This window comes from Camelus ferus, chromosome 2 (assembly GCF_009834535.1).
Source record: "Camelus ferus isolate YT-003-E chromosome 2, BCGSAC_Cfer_1.0, whole genome shotgun sequence".
Classification (NCBI taxonomy): domain Eukaryota; kingdom Metazoa; phylum Chordata; class Mammalia; order Artiodactyla; family Camelidae; genus Camelus; species Camelus ferus.
In genome coordinates, this window is record NC_045697.1 from 49,340,922 (window position 1) to 49,356,359 (window position 15,438).

At 38.7% G+C, this 15,438-nt stretch overlaps 1 protein-coding gene across 1 annotated transcript; it reads left to right on the forward strand.

Moving 5' to 3' along the window:
* The first annotated feature begins 593 nt into the window (after nucleotides 1–593).
* CXCL9 (C-X-C motif chemokine ligand 9) lies at nucleotides 594–6,630 on the forward strand. Its single transcript, XM_006176317.3, has 4 exons — nucleotides 594–721; nucleotides 1,816–1,942; nucleotides 3,212–3,296; nucleotides 4,424–6,630. The coding sequence occupies exons 1-4, from the start codon at nucleotides 658–660 to the stop codon at nucleotides 4,526–4,528; spliced, it is 381 nt and encodes a 126-aa protein (XP_006176379.1). The 5' UTR covers nucleotides 594–657; the 3' UTR covers nucleotides 4,529–6,630.
* The last annotated feature ends 8,808 nt before the right edge of the window (nucleotides 6,631–15,438 follow it).

Below are 15,438 nucleotides of genomic sequence, written 5' to 3' on the forward strand. Positions count from 1 at the left end.
AGTAGCAATGACATAAAAAACAAAATGAGTTTACCACAGTAGAAAATGATCTAGTCCCTGAGTTAAGTCCCTTTTAATGTATTTTGATTGTTTAAGATTGTTGTGTAGACAATATAAGAAAAAATAAATAAATGTAGCTATATAGTATATATAGGATAATCCAAGTATAGTAAAAACAAATTAAAGAGTGTATTATTTATCTGAACTTTGGTATCTCCCATCTGGAAACCACATCTCCAACAAGAGTTGGAGATGTATAAAATGTACACAATGTATACAATGTATACAATGACAATGACATACAATATACATCTCCAACTCTTGTCATTGTATAACTTATTCTTCATCCAGGTGAGCAGCTGTGAGTGTGCTAACGGCTGCCAGTGATAGTGATTTCACATCCCTTATTTTAAATTACCCATTTATGTGAAATGGAAAGAGATAATGCATGCAGAAATTCCCTTGGATCTGAGAGTAGGGGTTTCCCCCAGCACAATTAAGTTTGTGGTTAGTTTAGCTGGATCAGCTAAGAATATCAGCCAATCAGAGTTTAGGAGGAAAACAGATTTCCTAAATAAATATGATTTCTAAGAGCATGTTCTCCAAAGGATTTCTCAGGCTTGAAATCCAATACAGGAGTGATTCCATTCTACCACTATGAAGAAAAGTGGTGTTCCTCTCCTTTTGAGTATCATCTTCCTGACTCTGATTGGAGTTCAAGGTAAGGGATTCTGAGTTATTTTAGGTTAGTAAAGTTAGAGATGTGAGTTCCTGTAAAAGCCTCTTGATTTGCCCAATAAAGGTGGTTGCTTTGCATGCATCAGGAAGTATGTAAATCACCTGTGGTTGATTACCCAGTTCATATTTTGGACCTACCAAATCAAACACAAGTCGAGGTGTGTGAATTCCTAGCATGTAGTAAGGCTTCAATAAATGTTTGCTGAACTGGCTGATAATGAGTTGGAAGACTTTGTCTCCTAAGTTATTTTTGTCACACTGATAGTGTTTCTTGATAAGTATATCTGTGGTTAACCAATTAAGCATCCAATAATCAGAGAGCTTGTCCCTAATCTGCTTCCTAACTGCCTTTGTTATTTTGGGCAAATTAGTGAACTTTTCTAGACTTCCATTTCCTCAGCTGTAAAATGTAGATTTTATAGTTATGCTTTTTCTACCTACTATACAATGTGTGGCATGTAGTAAGCTCTGAGTAAATACATGTTGAATAAATAAAAGAATTAAGGAATGAATATAGTGTATTTTAAAGAGTTTTCAAAAGTTAAAAGCACTACTGAAAAACAAGGCAGTGGGGAAGATCAGGATGGTGGTGGTAATTAGCTTTTACAAGTGGCGCTTCCTGTCGAAACCAACACTAAGTCCATTTCACTGTCAGAAAGAAAAAATGATTTGGGAAGTTGCTTGAGAAACTATGGTCTGCATGACACAGATGAATTAGCTATCTGTGTCTGACCTGTGTTAGGCATTTATCGACTATTATGAAGATGTCTTTTCCTAAGTTTGTAAGATATGGTAGTGAAGAGTAGTGCCTTTGGACTCAAAAGAGACCTGAACTGAGATCCTGCACCTGTCCCCTAAAGGTTGAAAGGCTTTGTTCTTTATTTAACTTCTCTGAACCTTAGCTTCATTATCTATAAAATGGAGATAACACCTACATCAAAATTTTGTGGTGATGATTAACAGAAGTCAGTAAATGATAGTATAATCATGACTAAGACAAATGTTTCATTTTGATGGATCACCTAAATTGAGACATTGGTGTAAACCAATGTTTTCTACTCTTACTTTTTCCTTTAGGAGCCCTAGTAATGAGGAGTAGACGCTGTTCCTGCATCAACACCAGCCAAGGGGTGATCCATTCAAAATACTTAAAGGACCTTAAACAGTTTGCCCCAAGTCCTTCTTGTGAGAAAACTGAAATCATGTAAGTAAAAACTCATCCAACACGCAATCTCCAGCGTTAAATTTAGTGTGAATTTTACCCTTGGAATGCTTGCCCAGTCAGACACTTAAAATGCAGATGATTTGCCCCTTCATAAATCTGGTCTACTTCTTTCTTTTCTTCTAAAAAACAAAGAATTTCTGGTAGAAATTAGGAACCAAGGATGATATATTATGAAAGTATTAGATGTTCACTGTAGAAATGTTTAATGCAGCTAACCCAAAAGAAGAAAATAAAAATCATTTGTAATCCTGCTATCCAGTGATAAATACTGTTAATCCCATGGTATACAGTTTTCTAAACCTTCATTTGCTTTGTGTATACAAATATAGACACACACATATATATATGCACACAAAAATAAAATCATACACTACATACTGTTTTTTAATCTTCTTTTTCATTAACATCATATCATGAATGTTTCCTCATGGCAATAAATCCTCTGCAATAATAGCATTTCTTCTAATGTCATTTTTAATGGCCAAATTGTATTCTATCATATGGATGTACCATAATCTATATGACCAATGCCTAAATGTAGGTTATTTACATTTTTTTTTGCTATTGAAATCAAACTATTATTGTGGCAATATTGTCTTTAATTCTTTCCTATTAGTAATACCTTTCTAGAGATTCAAATTGCTAGGTTAAAGAATATGCATATTTTAAAACCTTTTGAGATCTAAATCAAGGGTGGTGTATAGAATGGCTACTCTTAGATTAAACAGAAAAACTAAAGAAAAAAGTCTTTAAATTATTCCTGGAGAGTCTGATATAAGTAATTTAAAAACTTCAACCAGTCTGTTAATCTTGTCTTAGGAAAACATTTTATTATGTTTTAAGTAGTTTCATTAGAAAATTTAGGAAATTTCATGCTGGTTTTCATTGTTTCTGGGAAAAAAAAGTAGATATATTGACAACTGTTTTATTTTGTGTTTTCCCTTAAACGTAAATAGCTATTTCCAGCACAACAGAACCTATATTATCTTTAGATATAAGTTTCTCTCATTGCATATACCTGCTGGATTTTTAAAATTTAGGGTTATGTGCTATCCTACAAATGTATCTAAGTCCCCTAAATCACTTAGGAAATGGAAAGGCAGGGGAAAAACCTGGAAGTCTCAGATGCTTATAGTGATGACACAAACACATTTTAAATGGGGAATTGAATTCTGTGAGTACGATGAAGCATTTAAATTATTAAAAGTAAAAAAAAAAAAAAAAATCTTGTCGCTATTTCCTTGGCAGTGCTACAATGAAGAATGGAGATCAAACATGTCTAAACCCAGATTCAGCAGATGTGAAAGAACTGATCAAAGTGTGGGAGAAACAGGTTGGTGAAAAAGAGGAACAAAATTTTCTCTCCTTTAGAAAGTAACTTTGGAACACAAAGAATTATATAATTCCTTTAGGGATACATTTTTCATTCATGTGATTGTCCTCCTATTTTGTTCCTAAAATGATGTCATCACCTTGAGGTACAATTGTATTCCGGCTTACAGTGTCACACGTCTGTCTCTGTCCCTGGAAGATATGTTCCACAAGGGCAGGGAGCTTGTCTTTCTTACCCGATACAGTAAATGGTGTATTGAATTGAATGGTAGACACTGAGAATGGAAAGGTAATAAAATAAAGCCTCTTCCTGCTGTAGCAAATATGCTAACAATTATAGTACAATGTGAGAAATATAAAATAAATAAATAAATAAATAAAATAAAGCAATGTACAGGAATCTTGAAGATAATAGAAGGGGGAGTAATTGACTTTTTGCCAGAGATGGGGACAGAGAGAAAGTGTTAAGGAAGACTTTTCATATCAGGTGACATTTGATTTGGGTTTTGAAGGATAATTAGTTCATTAGGAGGGTGAGGGCAGCATGAAAAAGAAGATTAGAATCATGTGAGAGCTTGCTGTGCTCAGGGAGCCTCAAGTACATGGCTCGAGTTTATGTGGAGAGAGTCAGAAGGGACTGAGGTAGAAAAGCAGACCAGGACAAAGGGGGAAGAATCCTATATGATCTGCTAAGGAGGTAAGTTTGAAGAGGGCCACAGTATATGTAGTTGGGTGCTTGGCTTCTGGAGTCTGATGGGCTAACAGCTCTGCCGCACTCTAGCTGTGCAACTCTGGGCAAGTCACCCTCCGCAAGCCTGCCTCCTCGTCTGTAAAGAGTGGGTAATAATAGTACCAACCTCAGAAGGCTGTAGTTGCGAGAGGTTGGTTGTAAGCAAGGTTGGAGCCCAGAGAATGGATAAGAGAAGACCAGTCAGAGGGCTATTTCCTCCTCATCAGAGCAAGTGAAGTAGAGAGCATCAAAAGGATCCCCTTAGAGAGTGAAGTAACTTTAAACTGGTTTTGAGGATAAAGAAAGACCACAGTCTGCTCTGGAGAGTCCAGGTATAATATAAGGAAGGAAAAATGGTAAAATAGAGAAACACTACACTTTCCCCTCCTCTTCTCCAGGTCAGCCAAAAGAAAAAGCAAAAGAAAGGGAAAAAATATCAAAAAAACAAGAAATTTATGAAAGTTAAAAAAGCTCAACGTCGTCAACAAAAGAAGACTACCTGAGCGACTACTTTACCAGCAAGTGTTTTGTGTTAAAAAGATGCTTTTTTAATTATGCTGAAATAATTCCAAAAGAGGATTGCACCTTAATACACAAGCTCGTTGATTTGACTAGAAAATGTAAAGCATTATTATGAAATTGTAATTAAAGCTAGAAAGTTGCTTTTAAAAATCTACATGTTAAGAATTGTTAGAAGCTATAGTTTGTCCTTGTTCTTCCACCTCGGACCAAATGAATTGCATCATGCTTAAGACCACAGTCTTAGTAACGCCCACATCTGGATTCACACAGCGACATCCCACACACAACAGCTGCCTTGGAGATTAGCCGTAGGCTTCCCAGGCCACACACTGCAGCCTCCAGAGAGTATTCTGAGGCACATGTCAGCAAGCCACAGCCTGGCAACATGTTGGTATGCCAAGCAGCTTGGAATGGAGCTGGACCTCACCACGCTGCCATAGCCATCAGCATCTGTATTTGAATCAGCCTGTGGGCCTCACAAACAGCATATCTGAGAGATTCGTGCTGGTTGTTTCTAGTGAATAGCACTTGGCTTTCAGAACCTTCTGTCTGATTTTGAGGCCGTATGACTTCATCTTGCCTGCCCAGGCTGACCCCTTTATTCCTTATCATTCCACTTTGCTTCAGCCAAACCAGTTCCTCACTCATCCTACCACAACTCAGTGCCTGCCCCCTCTACAACACAGGTCATGCTCTCATTCACCTGAGTCTACTGCTTTCTCACTCTTTCCCCAGCACTCCCCAGAAATGCCTCCTTCTCTTCACTCATCCTCACTTGATCCAGTCTTCAAGGCTCAATTTAATCCTGCCTCTTAAAGCCTTCTGAATACATGGATTACCTTAAAACTGCTATTTCACTTGTGTTCAGTACCATACAGGTGAGCACTTAATTGTTTTCTAATTATTTTTTGTATGTTTCTCCCTCCAACAAAATTTTCAGTTCCTTGAGGGCAGGGGCCACAGTGTATTTCCCTGAATCTACCACCCGTGCCTAATGTACTGTGAAACTAGGTTTTGAATAATTTCTTAATTGCAGTTTCTGCAGGTAGGAGGGCAATCAGATCATCTCCTCAGAGCAGGATCTGGCTATTTATTAGCTACTCCATATACTCCCTGGTAACATCTTTTATAGTCATTATCTTCAGGCCATTAAAACTTCAGGGACTGAGGGTGATGCAACATCCTTGTCTCATTATGACAGGATGTTAACTTGGCCTCTCCAACAGATAAGAAGGAAATGTTTAAATCACTTGTGGATATTCTGAACTGTTTTCATTAAATATACAACATACCTAGAATCATAGAATCTGACAATGAGAAGGGGCTTTAGAGATCACCTAGTGTTCAGCACCCCCAATACAAATATTCCTTTAATACCATTCCTGACAAGCCTCAGTCTTCTATGATCTGACAAGAAAGCCACCAAATCCCTTCTGAAAACTCATTTTAGGTAAATACGAATTTCATTGTCTGTTTAGCTTGTTTCAAAGTTTGTAAAGTACTGTGATTATTGATTACCACACCAGCTCTCATGAAGAAAGCAGGTATTAAGTTACCAAGAACTAGAGGGAGCAGTAGATCCTGTTAGTGGAAGCGTGGTTGGTACCCAGTTAGCCTCTGCAGGGATTGGAAACCCTCTTAAAGATGATGTTCCATGAACTGTGTAAGAGAGGATGTCTTTGGCCAGAATTTAAATTTATGCCTATTTCTCAAACTTTGTCACTCCTTACATTGCAGAGATTTTCAGTGCTGCCCAGTGGTGATCCCAGTGTCTTATCTAGTCATGAAACTCTTTAGCTTCTTCCGTGTAACTCCCCTGAAAAATCTAAATGTTTCATAATTTGGGAGTCTGTGATCTACTTACCTTGCATCTCACAGGCAAAGTGGACAGTGTATACCCAAAGACCACGTGTTTTGACCAAGTAGCTATGACATATATATACATGACAATCATTTACCATTTATATATGCATGTATACTCTCTAAGCAAATAATCATGTTCAAAGCAATATTGGCATATATATCCTGTACTTTGAAATATTTCCTTTGTTGAAAGACAATGCTATCAATAAAAGGACCATATCAGAAAACAAGTCTTGATTTTTTAATGTCTTGAATATGCACTCAACTATTGCACATTTAACAGTAATTCTCATGTGTCCTTATTCATTCGTTTTCATCTCATATAAGGTGTAATTGAAAGCCCTTCAAAAGGCTCTTTGAAGAAAGGAAAAAACTTCATTGATAACAATGCCTTATAACAACATTGACTTATCAGAGTTACATGAAATGCAATTTATTTCCTAATCCTCAAGAGTAATGCTATTCCAATAAGATATATACCCAGGAGACCAAAAATTATAAATGTTTAAAAGCCTCAAGTAGTTATGGAGACCCAAAAGTAGGATATGTTATTTAAGAGTCCAGGAAAACTTGGGCTGGAGGTGTTATACAGTGTACAGTCTCTCAGAAGGTTGGGAGCAGACAGAGACTATCAGCCTTATACACTCGAGGTACGCTTGAGAGGCCAGACAGGTGTGATGTTGGGGCAGGTGGCAGCAGCTGATGGTGGATGGACAACGCCCACAAGGGCCTTAGCCTGAAATATAGCAGGATGCTGTGTAAAGAGCTAAGATTCTGGGTTCGGAGAGATCTAGGTTAAGACCAGAAGCCGACCACTCATTAGCTGTGTGGCCTTGGTTCAAGAATACTTGTAACCTCCCTGTGCATCAGGTTCCTCATCCAGGATTGTCATGAAGAACAGGCCCAAAGCAGACTTTGGTGCATAGGGAGTACTAAGTGTCAGTCCCAACCTCCTCTGACCATTTACCTCTGCTGCACTTTCTTCACGGCAGATGGAGTTTCACACCTCGTAAACAGAGAGATGTTCCTAGGACTGAAAATACAGGTTGGAGAAATGAGACCAAAAGCCCACCTGACCAGTTCTCTGTATCTGTATTTTTATACCCATAGTCCAGGCCATCATTATCTCTTTCCTAGACTACTTCAATAGCTTCCTCTTTTCTGTGCTGCTTCTTTTTCTCAACTTTTCTCTTGCATCCTTACCATTCATGACAGCCAGGATGATCCTTTCAAAGCATAACTCACAGAATACCACCACCTTGCTTAAAATCCTGTAATTTAGAATTAAGTCAAACATAGCAAGGCCTACCAAGCCCTTCATGAGTTAGGCTTCGTCTGCTTCCCTGACCACACACCCTCCACCCTCCCCATCACTTACAGAGCCTCGGCCTCACCTTCTTTCTAACCCTCAAGCACACTGACTTAATTTCCTTCTCAGGGCCTTCATATCCACTGTTGCCTGCTGTGCTGGGTTGTACTACATCAGCTTGATGAAGCTGGGAGCTGTTTCCCAGAATCCCCTTGCCTGTGTGATTTTAGGTTGGAGTTAGTCAAAGAGGCACAGATGTGAGATTTGGAAATAGAAGTAAAGGACTGGCCATTACTCCTGATTATATGTAATGACAGACAGTGGATCCATTGGATGGCAACTTGCCCTTGCTCGCCTCCGAGTTCACCATGTCTTCACAGCTGTGGGCCTCGTGACCAACAAAGGTCCCAGGTTCTCCACCAGAAGCTTGGAAGTAGACCCAGAGAGGCAGTAGTTACACAGAAGCAACAGCTTCCCCAAGGCCCCTGGCAGTCCCAGTTTGTCAGCTGGACAGTCTTGGTGTCTTGGATTTTTTCTCACAAGCTCTTATGTGTACAATTGTACCAGTGCTTCTCAAGGTTTGATCAGTGAATCTTTCTCCAGCCCTCTGACTATCCTCCCCGACTTTCATCTCCCCAGATCTTCCCTCATCTGTGTAAGATCTGATTCCTACAGTAAATCCTTTATTCTTGTAATAGAGTAACTCAGCTTCCCTAACTGATACACCTGGGTCCGAAACACTCTTCTTTGCATGGCTGTCTCGCCTCATTAAAGTTTCAGCTTAAATGTCATTTCCTGGTTTCCTTCCCTTATGACTCTTAGTAAAATAACCATCCCCTCCCCAGACCTTCTATGTTCTAGCGCTTTTCAAAGTGGAATGTGTGCACCTTATGGAGTGGATGAAATGAGAATATTTATAACATTTTTGTCTGAAAAATAAAGAAATGAAGATGTACTATAAATCGGAAACCAGCGATTGGTACTGGCAGCTTCACTCAGTGCATTTGTAGGGTGACCCTGTGTCACATACTGACTTCCTGGGGAAGAAGCGAGACCTCCGCAGCTGGAGGGACTGACTCGTGCCCTCATTCACTCAGTCACTTTCTGCGCTTTGCAACAATGGGCTGCCCCTTATTAGGGCACAGTCCTCTACGGCTAACTCTAAACCAGAACCAGGATTGTGAGGATTGTAAGGATTGTAAGGTAGACTGCTAACTAAGCCCATCTTCACAAAATGGGCAAGTGGCTTTAAAGGATTCCTACTAAGAAATTCATGAGGGAAGTAATGCTAATAGTGCAAACATAAACTAACAAAAGAATAAAACATTCATACAGGGGATGCCTGTTGTGATCTTACCTAGAAGGCACACAATTTAAAAAATCTGGTAGACACAGCCTGTTTTATTCTCTTTAATCATAATCAGATAAATCCATCAAATTTTATCATAATCTGAAATTATCTTTTAAAAACATTTACATAGTTATTTCCTGTCCCCCACCCTACCACAAACATTAATTTAAATTTCTTGACTGCAGAAAACTCTGTCCTCTTCACCACTGCTTTTATAGTACCTTGAGCAGTGCTTGGCACTTAGGAAGCACTTAATATGTCTTTCATTGACAGACACATACTTTATCTTAAATTTTCTTCCGTGCCTTTTACAAGTCAATTTGAACTACTCTTATCACGGTCATCTAAATTTACCATGCTGACTTCTGCCTTCAGCTTGGCTCATGCTCTGTTATTCACCTGCTCCCCCCACTCCCCTCATCTATCTGACTCCCACCTACACGTGATTCAAGTCTCGCTTTTCCGTAACTCCATCCCAGCATGCTCCCGGTCATACTGAAGTCCTCCCCCGTGACTGCCCTGTCATAAAGTGACTTTAACTATTAGGAGTTGTTCTCTGATTTAAAATTTTAATTATTTTGCTATACCAGAAAGCAGTCAGTATCTGCAGAACAAAGTTTATACATTACAGCAATTGGTAATCAGTAAAAAATATTTAATCTGTAAACTTTTAAATTGAAATGCCAGTGATTTCTCAATCAGTTAATTAGGAGAAAGCTATCTGAGGTTTCTTTATCCCTCCTGAGAAAACAGAAAGTTGTTTTCTAATTAAAAAGGAAGATAAGGAGAGAAATTGCAATCACAGATGCTTTAGAATACTGTCCCTTTGTTTTCTGGCCAGTATAGAAAGGATGAAATTAGGTGAAAACAGAAAACAAACAACCTTCCTTACAGATAAGGAGTTAATTAGCTCCTAGGTAGTCACCGGGCCAAAAGATCACTGAGGCATTTTGATACCAAGTTAAAGTTCCCCGGAGGATTTCTGACCCTACATTTTAAGGAAGTAAGCAAATCACAAATGAGCAATCAAATCTAAGTCTGAGAATGAGACTGTGAACTGGGGAAAACTGGTAAAAGATTAGCTGGAAAGATGTCAAGTTATATATAACTATTTGGTTCCTTTTAAAGTTTGCTATACAGTTTTAAAAATCTCATTCTTTAAATATAATATTTCACTTTACTGTTTCAAGTCTATTGTTTTCATAAAGAATTTGTTTTGCTTAATAAAAAAAAAAAAAGGAAAAAGTTGCTGGTATCTCCAACTCCAGGGAATGAGGCCTTGGCCTCTGCCTTCTGTGTAGAGTGTAGGACCAAGAAGGCCCGTCCACCTGCCATCAGCTTTCCTTAACCATCTGAGTACCCAATCTGAACTTCCTCCAGAAGGAGGAACTAACATGAAAATCTGTAAGTGTGAGAGGAAAAATGTCAAAGTAAACCCATAGAACAGAGAGGGGGAAACAGTGCTGTAACATAACAAGAGAAATGCCAGCAATCACTTCTACAACATTAAAAGCAGCAGGACATGCCTCAAGCAACATTTCTCTTGTTTGGAGCCTTTGATTAGGTCCAGACTGGCTGGGAGTTCTTATGGATTGGAAGTTAAAGCAAAAGCAAGCTAAATTTTCCCCAAATAATAAGGAAACAGAAATTACCTTTAGTAGCTAGGGAGGGTGTTGGGAATCCTGGAACAGCAAAAAGAGAGGCAGAAGACTGGAGGGGACTGTAAAAATGACAGCAGGTTGGAGTAAAGGTACAGAAAACCAGTGAGAGACTTCCTATGGGGGGATGACCAGCTTTAAAACACTACTGTGTGACATTCAGTTTTAAATGCAAGCCTGCCTGGGACTCGGAAAATATTGGGAAAGATTTTAGATTTCTCATAACTGGTGGAATAGGGCCTTGTCACTTTATTTGGATACTGAAGGTAACTCCAGAAAAATAGAAAACTTTGGGGCCACCTGGGTTATACAGTAGCCATAGAAGCCATCAGCCTTCAACAAAAAACTTGTTGTTCAGCTGCAAGGAGGGTGATTGGTTAGCTGACCGCCTCCAGCTGCAGCCCCTTGGACTCACCTCAGATTCTAATTCATTACTGGGCAGCCTCTAGTCAATGACTGAGTATAGAAGGAATTCTCAGACTTAGTCATTTCCACCCAGTGTGGGACCCCCCCCCCCAATGTGTAGTCTTTCATCGGGAGTGTCCCAGTGAGTTAATGAAAACCCTGACAGATCTGCGTCCCAGTCTGAGGCAGTCTCTGCCCAATTCTGCTCCTCTCTTTATTTGTATAAAGGTTACCACCAATAAACCTCTTGTACATCTGAATCTGTCTCACTGCCTGATTCCCAGAGAACCCAAATGACACAGGTCACATATAATATACTTTTCATTCCAATCAATAAGTATTAGCTGCTATTATCTTTGTTATTATCTACTACATCCCCAGACACAGACTTTTAACACTAGGGGAAAACTTGCAGATGAAGGACAACCAAAAGCCTCGAAATCAAGAGACTGGAAGATCTTTCTGGTTCCACCACTCATTGGTTGTGTAGTCTTGACAAGTCTCATGGCCTCTTTGAGTAGCAGTTTCCTCACCTGCAAACTGAAGCATGAGAGACTGATTTCTGAGGTTCTCTAAGGGCTCTCCCCAAACATTACCTCTTTTCAGTGTTCTGTCCAGTGCACCGTAGTTTTTGCTTAATGGATACCTGATGGCTTACATCGGCCACCTTTTACAATGATGCTCCCTGTACTCCTTTGAATATATTTATATTTTAAGATAAACTGCCATGGGGAACTGGTTTAAGACTGACACAATGTGAGAAGCTCACTTCTCTGGTCTTAGATTATTTTGATAACATGAGATGGAAATTAGAAGACTCCAGAAAGCTTTCATTCTTTCTTTATTCCCTACCGAGTACAATGCCAGGTGATGTCCAAGTAGTTCTCACATTGCTCCATCCTTCTCCCTGAAAGTGGGATTTGCCAATTGTCCAGTTACCCCTGTGGGTCCCTCAGGTTGGGGACAGACCCAAGAGGTGATGTGATACCTTTTATAATTGAGGATATAACCAGAACATTCCAGGGGAGGGGAGACAGGTGTTCTCAATGCTTATTTCTTGAAATAAACAGGATCCTTGAGGTTGTGGATCCTGGAAGACAACCCATCTCAACTTTCATATCATAGGAGTTAACAGAGGAAGAATTTTCTTTCTAATAATTCATAGAAAAATTTTAAAAAGCAAGCAAGCATGATTTACAAGCAAAGAAACAAACAGGGAATATATACACATTACATTTTCTCTCCCCTTATTGTAACTTCTTCTGAAAAGAGATTCCAAAATGCTTGTATACCTTGTTTAAAATTTTTAAAAATACTATCCACAGTCTATTCTATTTCCCATGAAATGGAAAAATGATGTAGCAGTATTAGGAAATCTTGGAGCCCAGGATGGAAATTTTCTTGACGGGTTTCTATAACAGTGAAAATTAGGAACACCTTAACTCAATCACATTAATAGCCTTATCGTAGTCTAAATTAATCCAGCAGGAACAGTAGATTTTACAGAAGAAGGCAATGAACAGAATCAGGTTCAGCTGGCATACCCAAGAAATCTGGCAAAAGGAAAAGAGCAAGCCTTTGCTTCTGTTACCCATTATGAGATAATAGTGATACGACATGCCGTGGTCTATCTACAAAGGAGCTGGTTATCTCCTCTCTATTCACAAAGTCATTCTTCCAAAGAGAACTGAAATGTTACCATGCTTTGAGGTTTTAGTGTAACCACATAGGAGAGAAAAACTATTAGCTGGTTCTTGAGGAATATTTTGACTTCAGAAACTTGGCTATGATGGTTTAAGAGGGAAAAAATCTAAGAAAGGTGGTAGAACCTAGTCCCTGTTGAGCCTGGGGTTGATAGATTTGTCGAAAGTCCAACACAACAGTCCTCACTGTCCCCAAGGAGGAAGGGATAGATGGAATTTTGGGTTAATCCATAATAAAGTTGGAAAGATATGGGGGGGGGGAGAATTTAAAAAATGGAAAGAACTAATGAAAATATGAAAAGAACTAAAATTTCTTCCGATACTGGTTCCCTGTTAAGTTTGGATACAGTCATTTTGTCAAATGGTGTAATTTTCTTGTTAAAAAGAAAAGCATGAGCTCCCTCCAGTGGCAAATCTAAAAATTTTTTTAATTAGAAAAAGGCTGACACATGCCTGGCTTTTCTGAACATAGTCACTATCACTGGTTTCTAATGAGAGACACAATATTTAGAATTCACGTGTTAGTCACTCACTGATTTTAAGGCAAATTTTGTGTGTGGATATCTAAGATATTTTAAGTTCTTACTTTAATAAAGCACACAATTGAACAATTGGAAGACTAGAAATTATCTATGCACTCCTTCAGCACATATTAACTGATTACCTACTATGTGCCATGCATTGCTCCAAGTGTGAGGATAGAGCAGTGAACAAAGCAAGGTCCTTATTAAACTCATATTCTGATGCAGAAAGGCAGGCAATAAACAGTTAAACTATTGAATACATATTATGCCAGAGGCTTCTAGGGGCTATGGAGAAAAATAAAGCAGGAGAAAGGAGTGTGGGGTGGGAGGTAGGCTGGGAGATCAGGGGAAGACTTCCTAATAAGATGTCACTTGAGCAGAGAAACGAAGAAAGTGAGGGAGCAAGACATGTGTTTGGGTCAGAGGAAATAAAGTGTGAAGGTCCTGAAGCTTGACATGCTGACAGCTAACAGGCAGCTAACAGGCCATTTTTCCTGGGCAGAGTGAGTAAAGGGGAACGTAATGGGAGAGGAGCCCAGAGAGGTAACGTGGGGTCTTCTATATCCCTGAAGGGCTTTCGCTTCAAATCTGAGTGAGAAAGGGAGCTGGAGGAGTGACCTGTTCCATTTAAAGACCCCTCTGACCACTACTACAAGAATATACACAATAGTGGGGCAAGAGAAACTATTTAAAGGCTAATTACCAACTATATTTCTAGAAGGAGGGAGAGGCCAAGTGTATTGAATGCTGCAGGTAAGATAAAGAGTGGAAACTGACCGTTGGACTTAGCAAACCTCAAGGTGATTGATGATCTTGATAAGAATAGTTTCAATGGAATGGTGGAAGCAAAAAACTAATAGGCATTTCTTAGAATGTTAAATGTACATATGTTTAATGTATGTTAGCCAGATCAACATCAAGAAAACTCCATATTCATTTCCGTATTTAGTCTTGAATTGGCAAAAGAGTTTTCCATCTTTGTCTGAGCCCACTGTGATTTTTAACCTAAAATGAATCGTTCTAGAAAAGAAAATATCCTTTATACCTTTGCAAAAGAGACCCTGTTAAAATTATAAAATAGATCATAATACCTGGATTCAGATGGCTTAAAATTTTCTTCATTAAAGGGGCCTAGATTACAGGGCTATTTTAAATTTTGTTTGTATAAGCAGCACACTGTTTGGACTTATATCTTTATTTGCCATGTCTTTTGGGTGGGGAAAAGAAGTAAAATAGTTCAGACAGCAGCTTGAGCACCAGTCTTGAGCCATTAAGTCTCTATTACAAGCACCTTAATAGGAAGGAGGAAGATGGAAAAGGGCAAAAGGGTGCACCACTTAGCAGAATTAGCCCTTCAAAAGTCCCAAACAATATAGTGCTTCTGCATCTATCTGCAGAAATTTCTTTCCCTCCTCCAGAAAAACTCTTCATCTTTCAGAATTTCAATCAAATAGTACCACAACTGTGAAACATTCTGATTCCTCTGGGCTAGGCTATCCTCTCTATTGCTTCCGTGGCTCTATGTTAAGAACACGTTTATTCATTTTAAGAGTGTTTGTCTATTTCTCTCCCTTATTAGTCTGTGAGTTTCCTAAGGGCAAATACCCATAGCTTATTATTTTTGTACTCAAAACGCTTACCGTAGGGCCTGACATACAGATTGTGAATAAAAGCTTGTGACATGGCCTGAGTGTTTCATTCATAAGTCACATTTAGTGACTTAAGATAAATATTCCTAGTGCGTAAGTTTATGCTTTTGATAGGAATTATTTTAAATAATTTCAATATATTTTGTTTTGAGAAAGCATTTTTCCCTTCACTAATCCAACCAGCCAAAAATGTTTTTAATTTAAATCTGTGAATGGGTTTTTTTAAAACAGATTTACTGATTACATTTACCTCTTAATAATGTCACAAGTACCTGATCCAATGATTAATAAATAGAATAGTCATTTTCCAAATGTGACTGAATAACTAATCGTGGTTTGAACAGCGTTCTTGATTTTGTTTGTGCCTAGATGTGACTACAGAGTTGTCTTGTTTTGGTTCATTCCAACATGGCTACAGATGAACTGGAC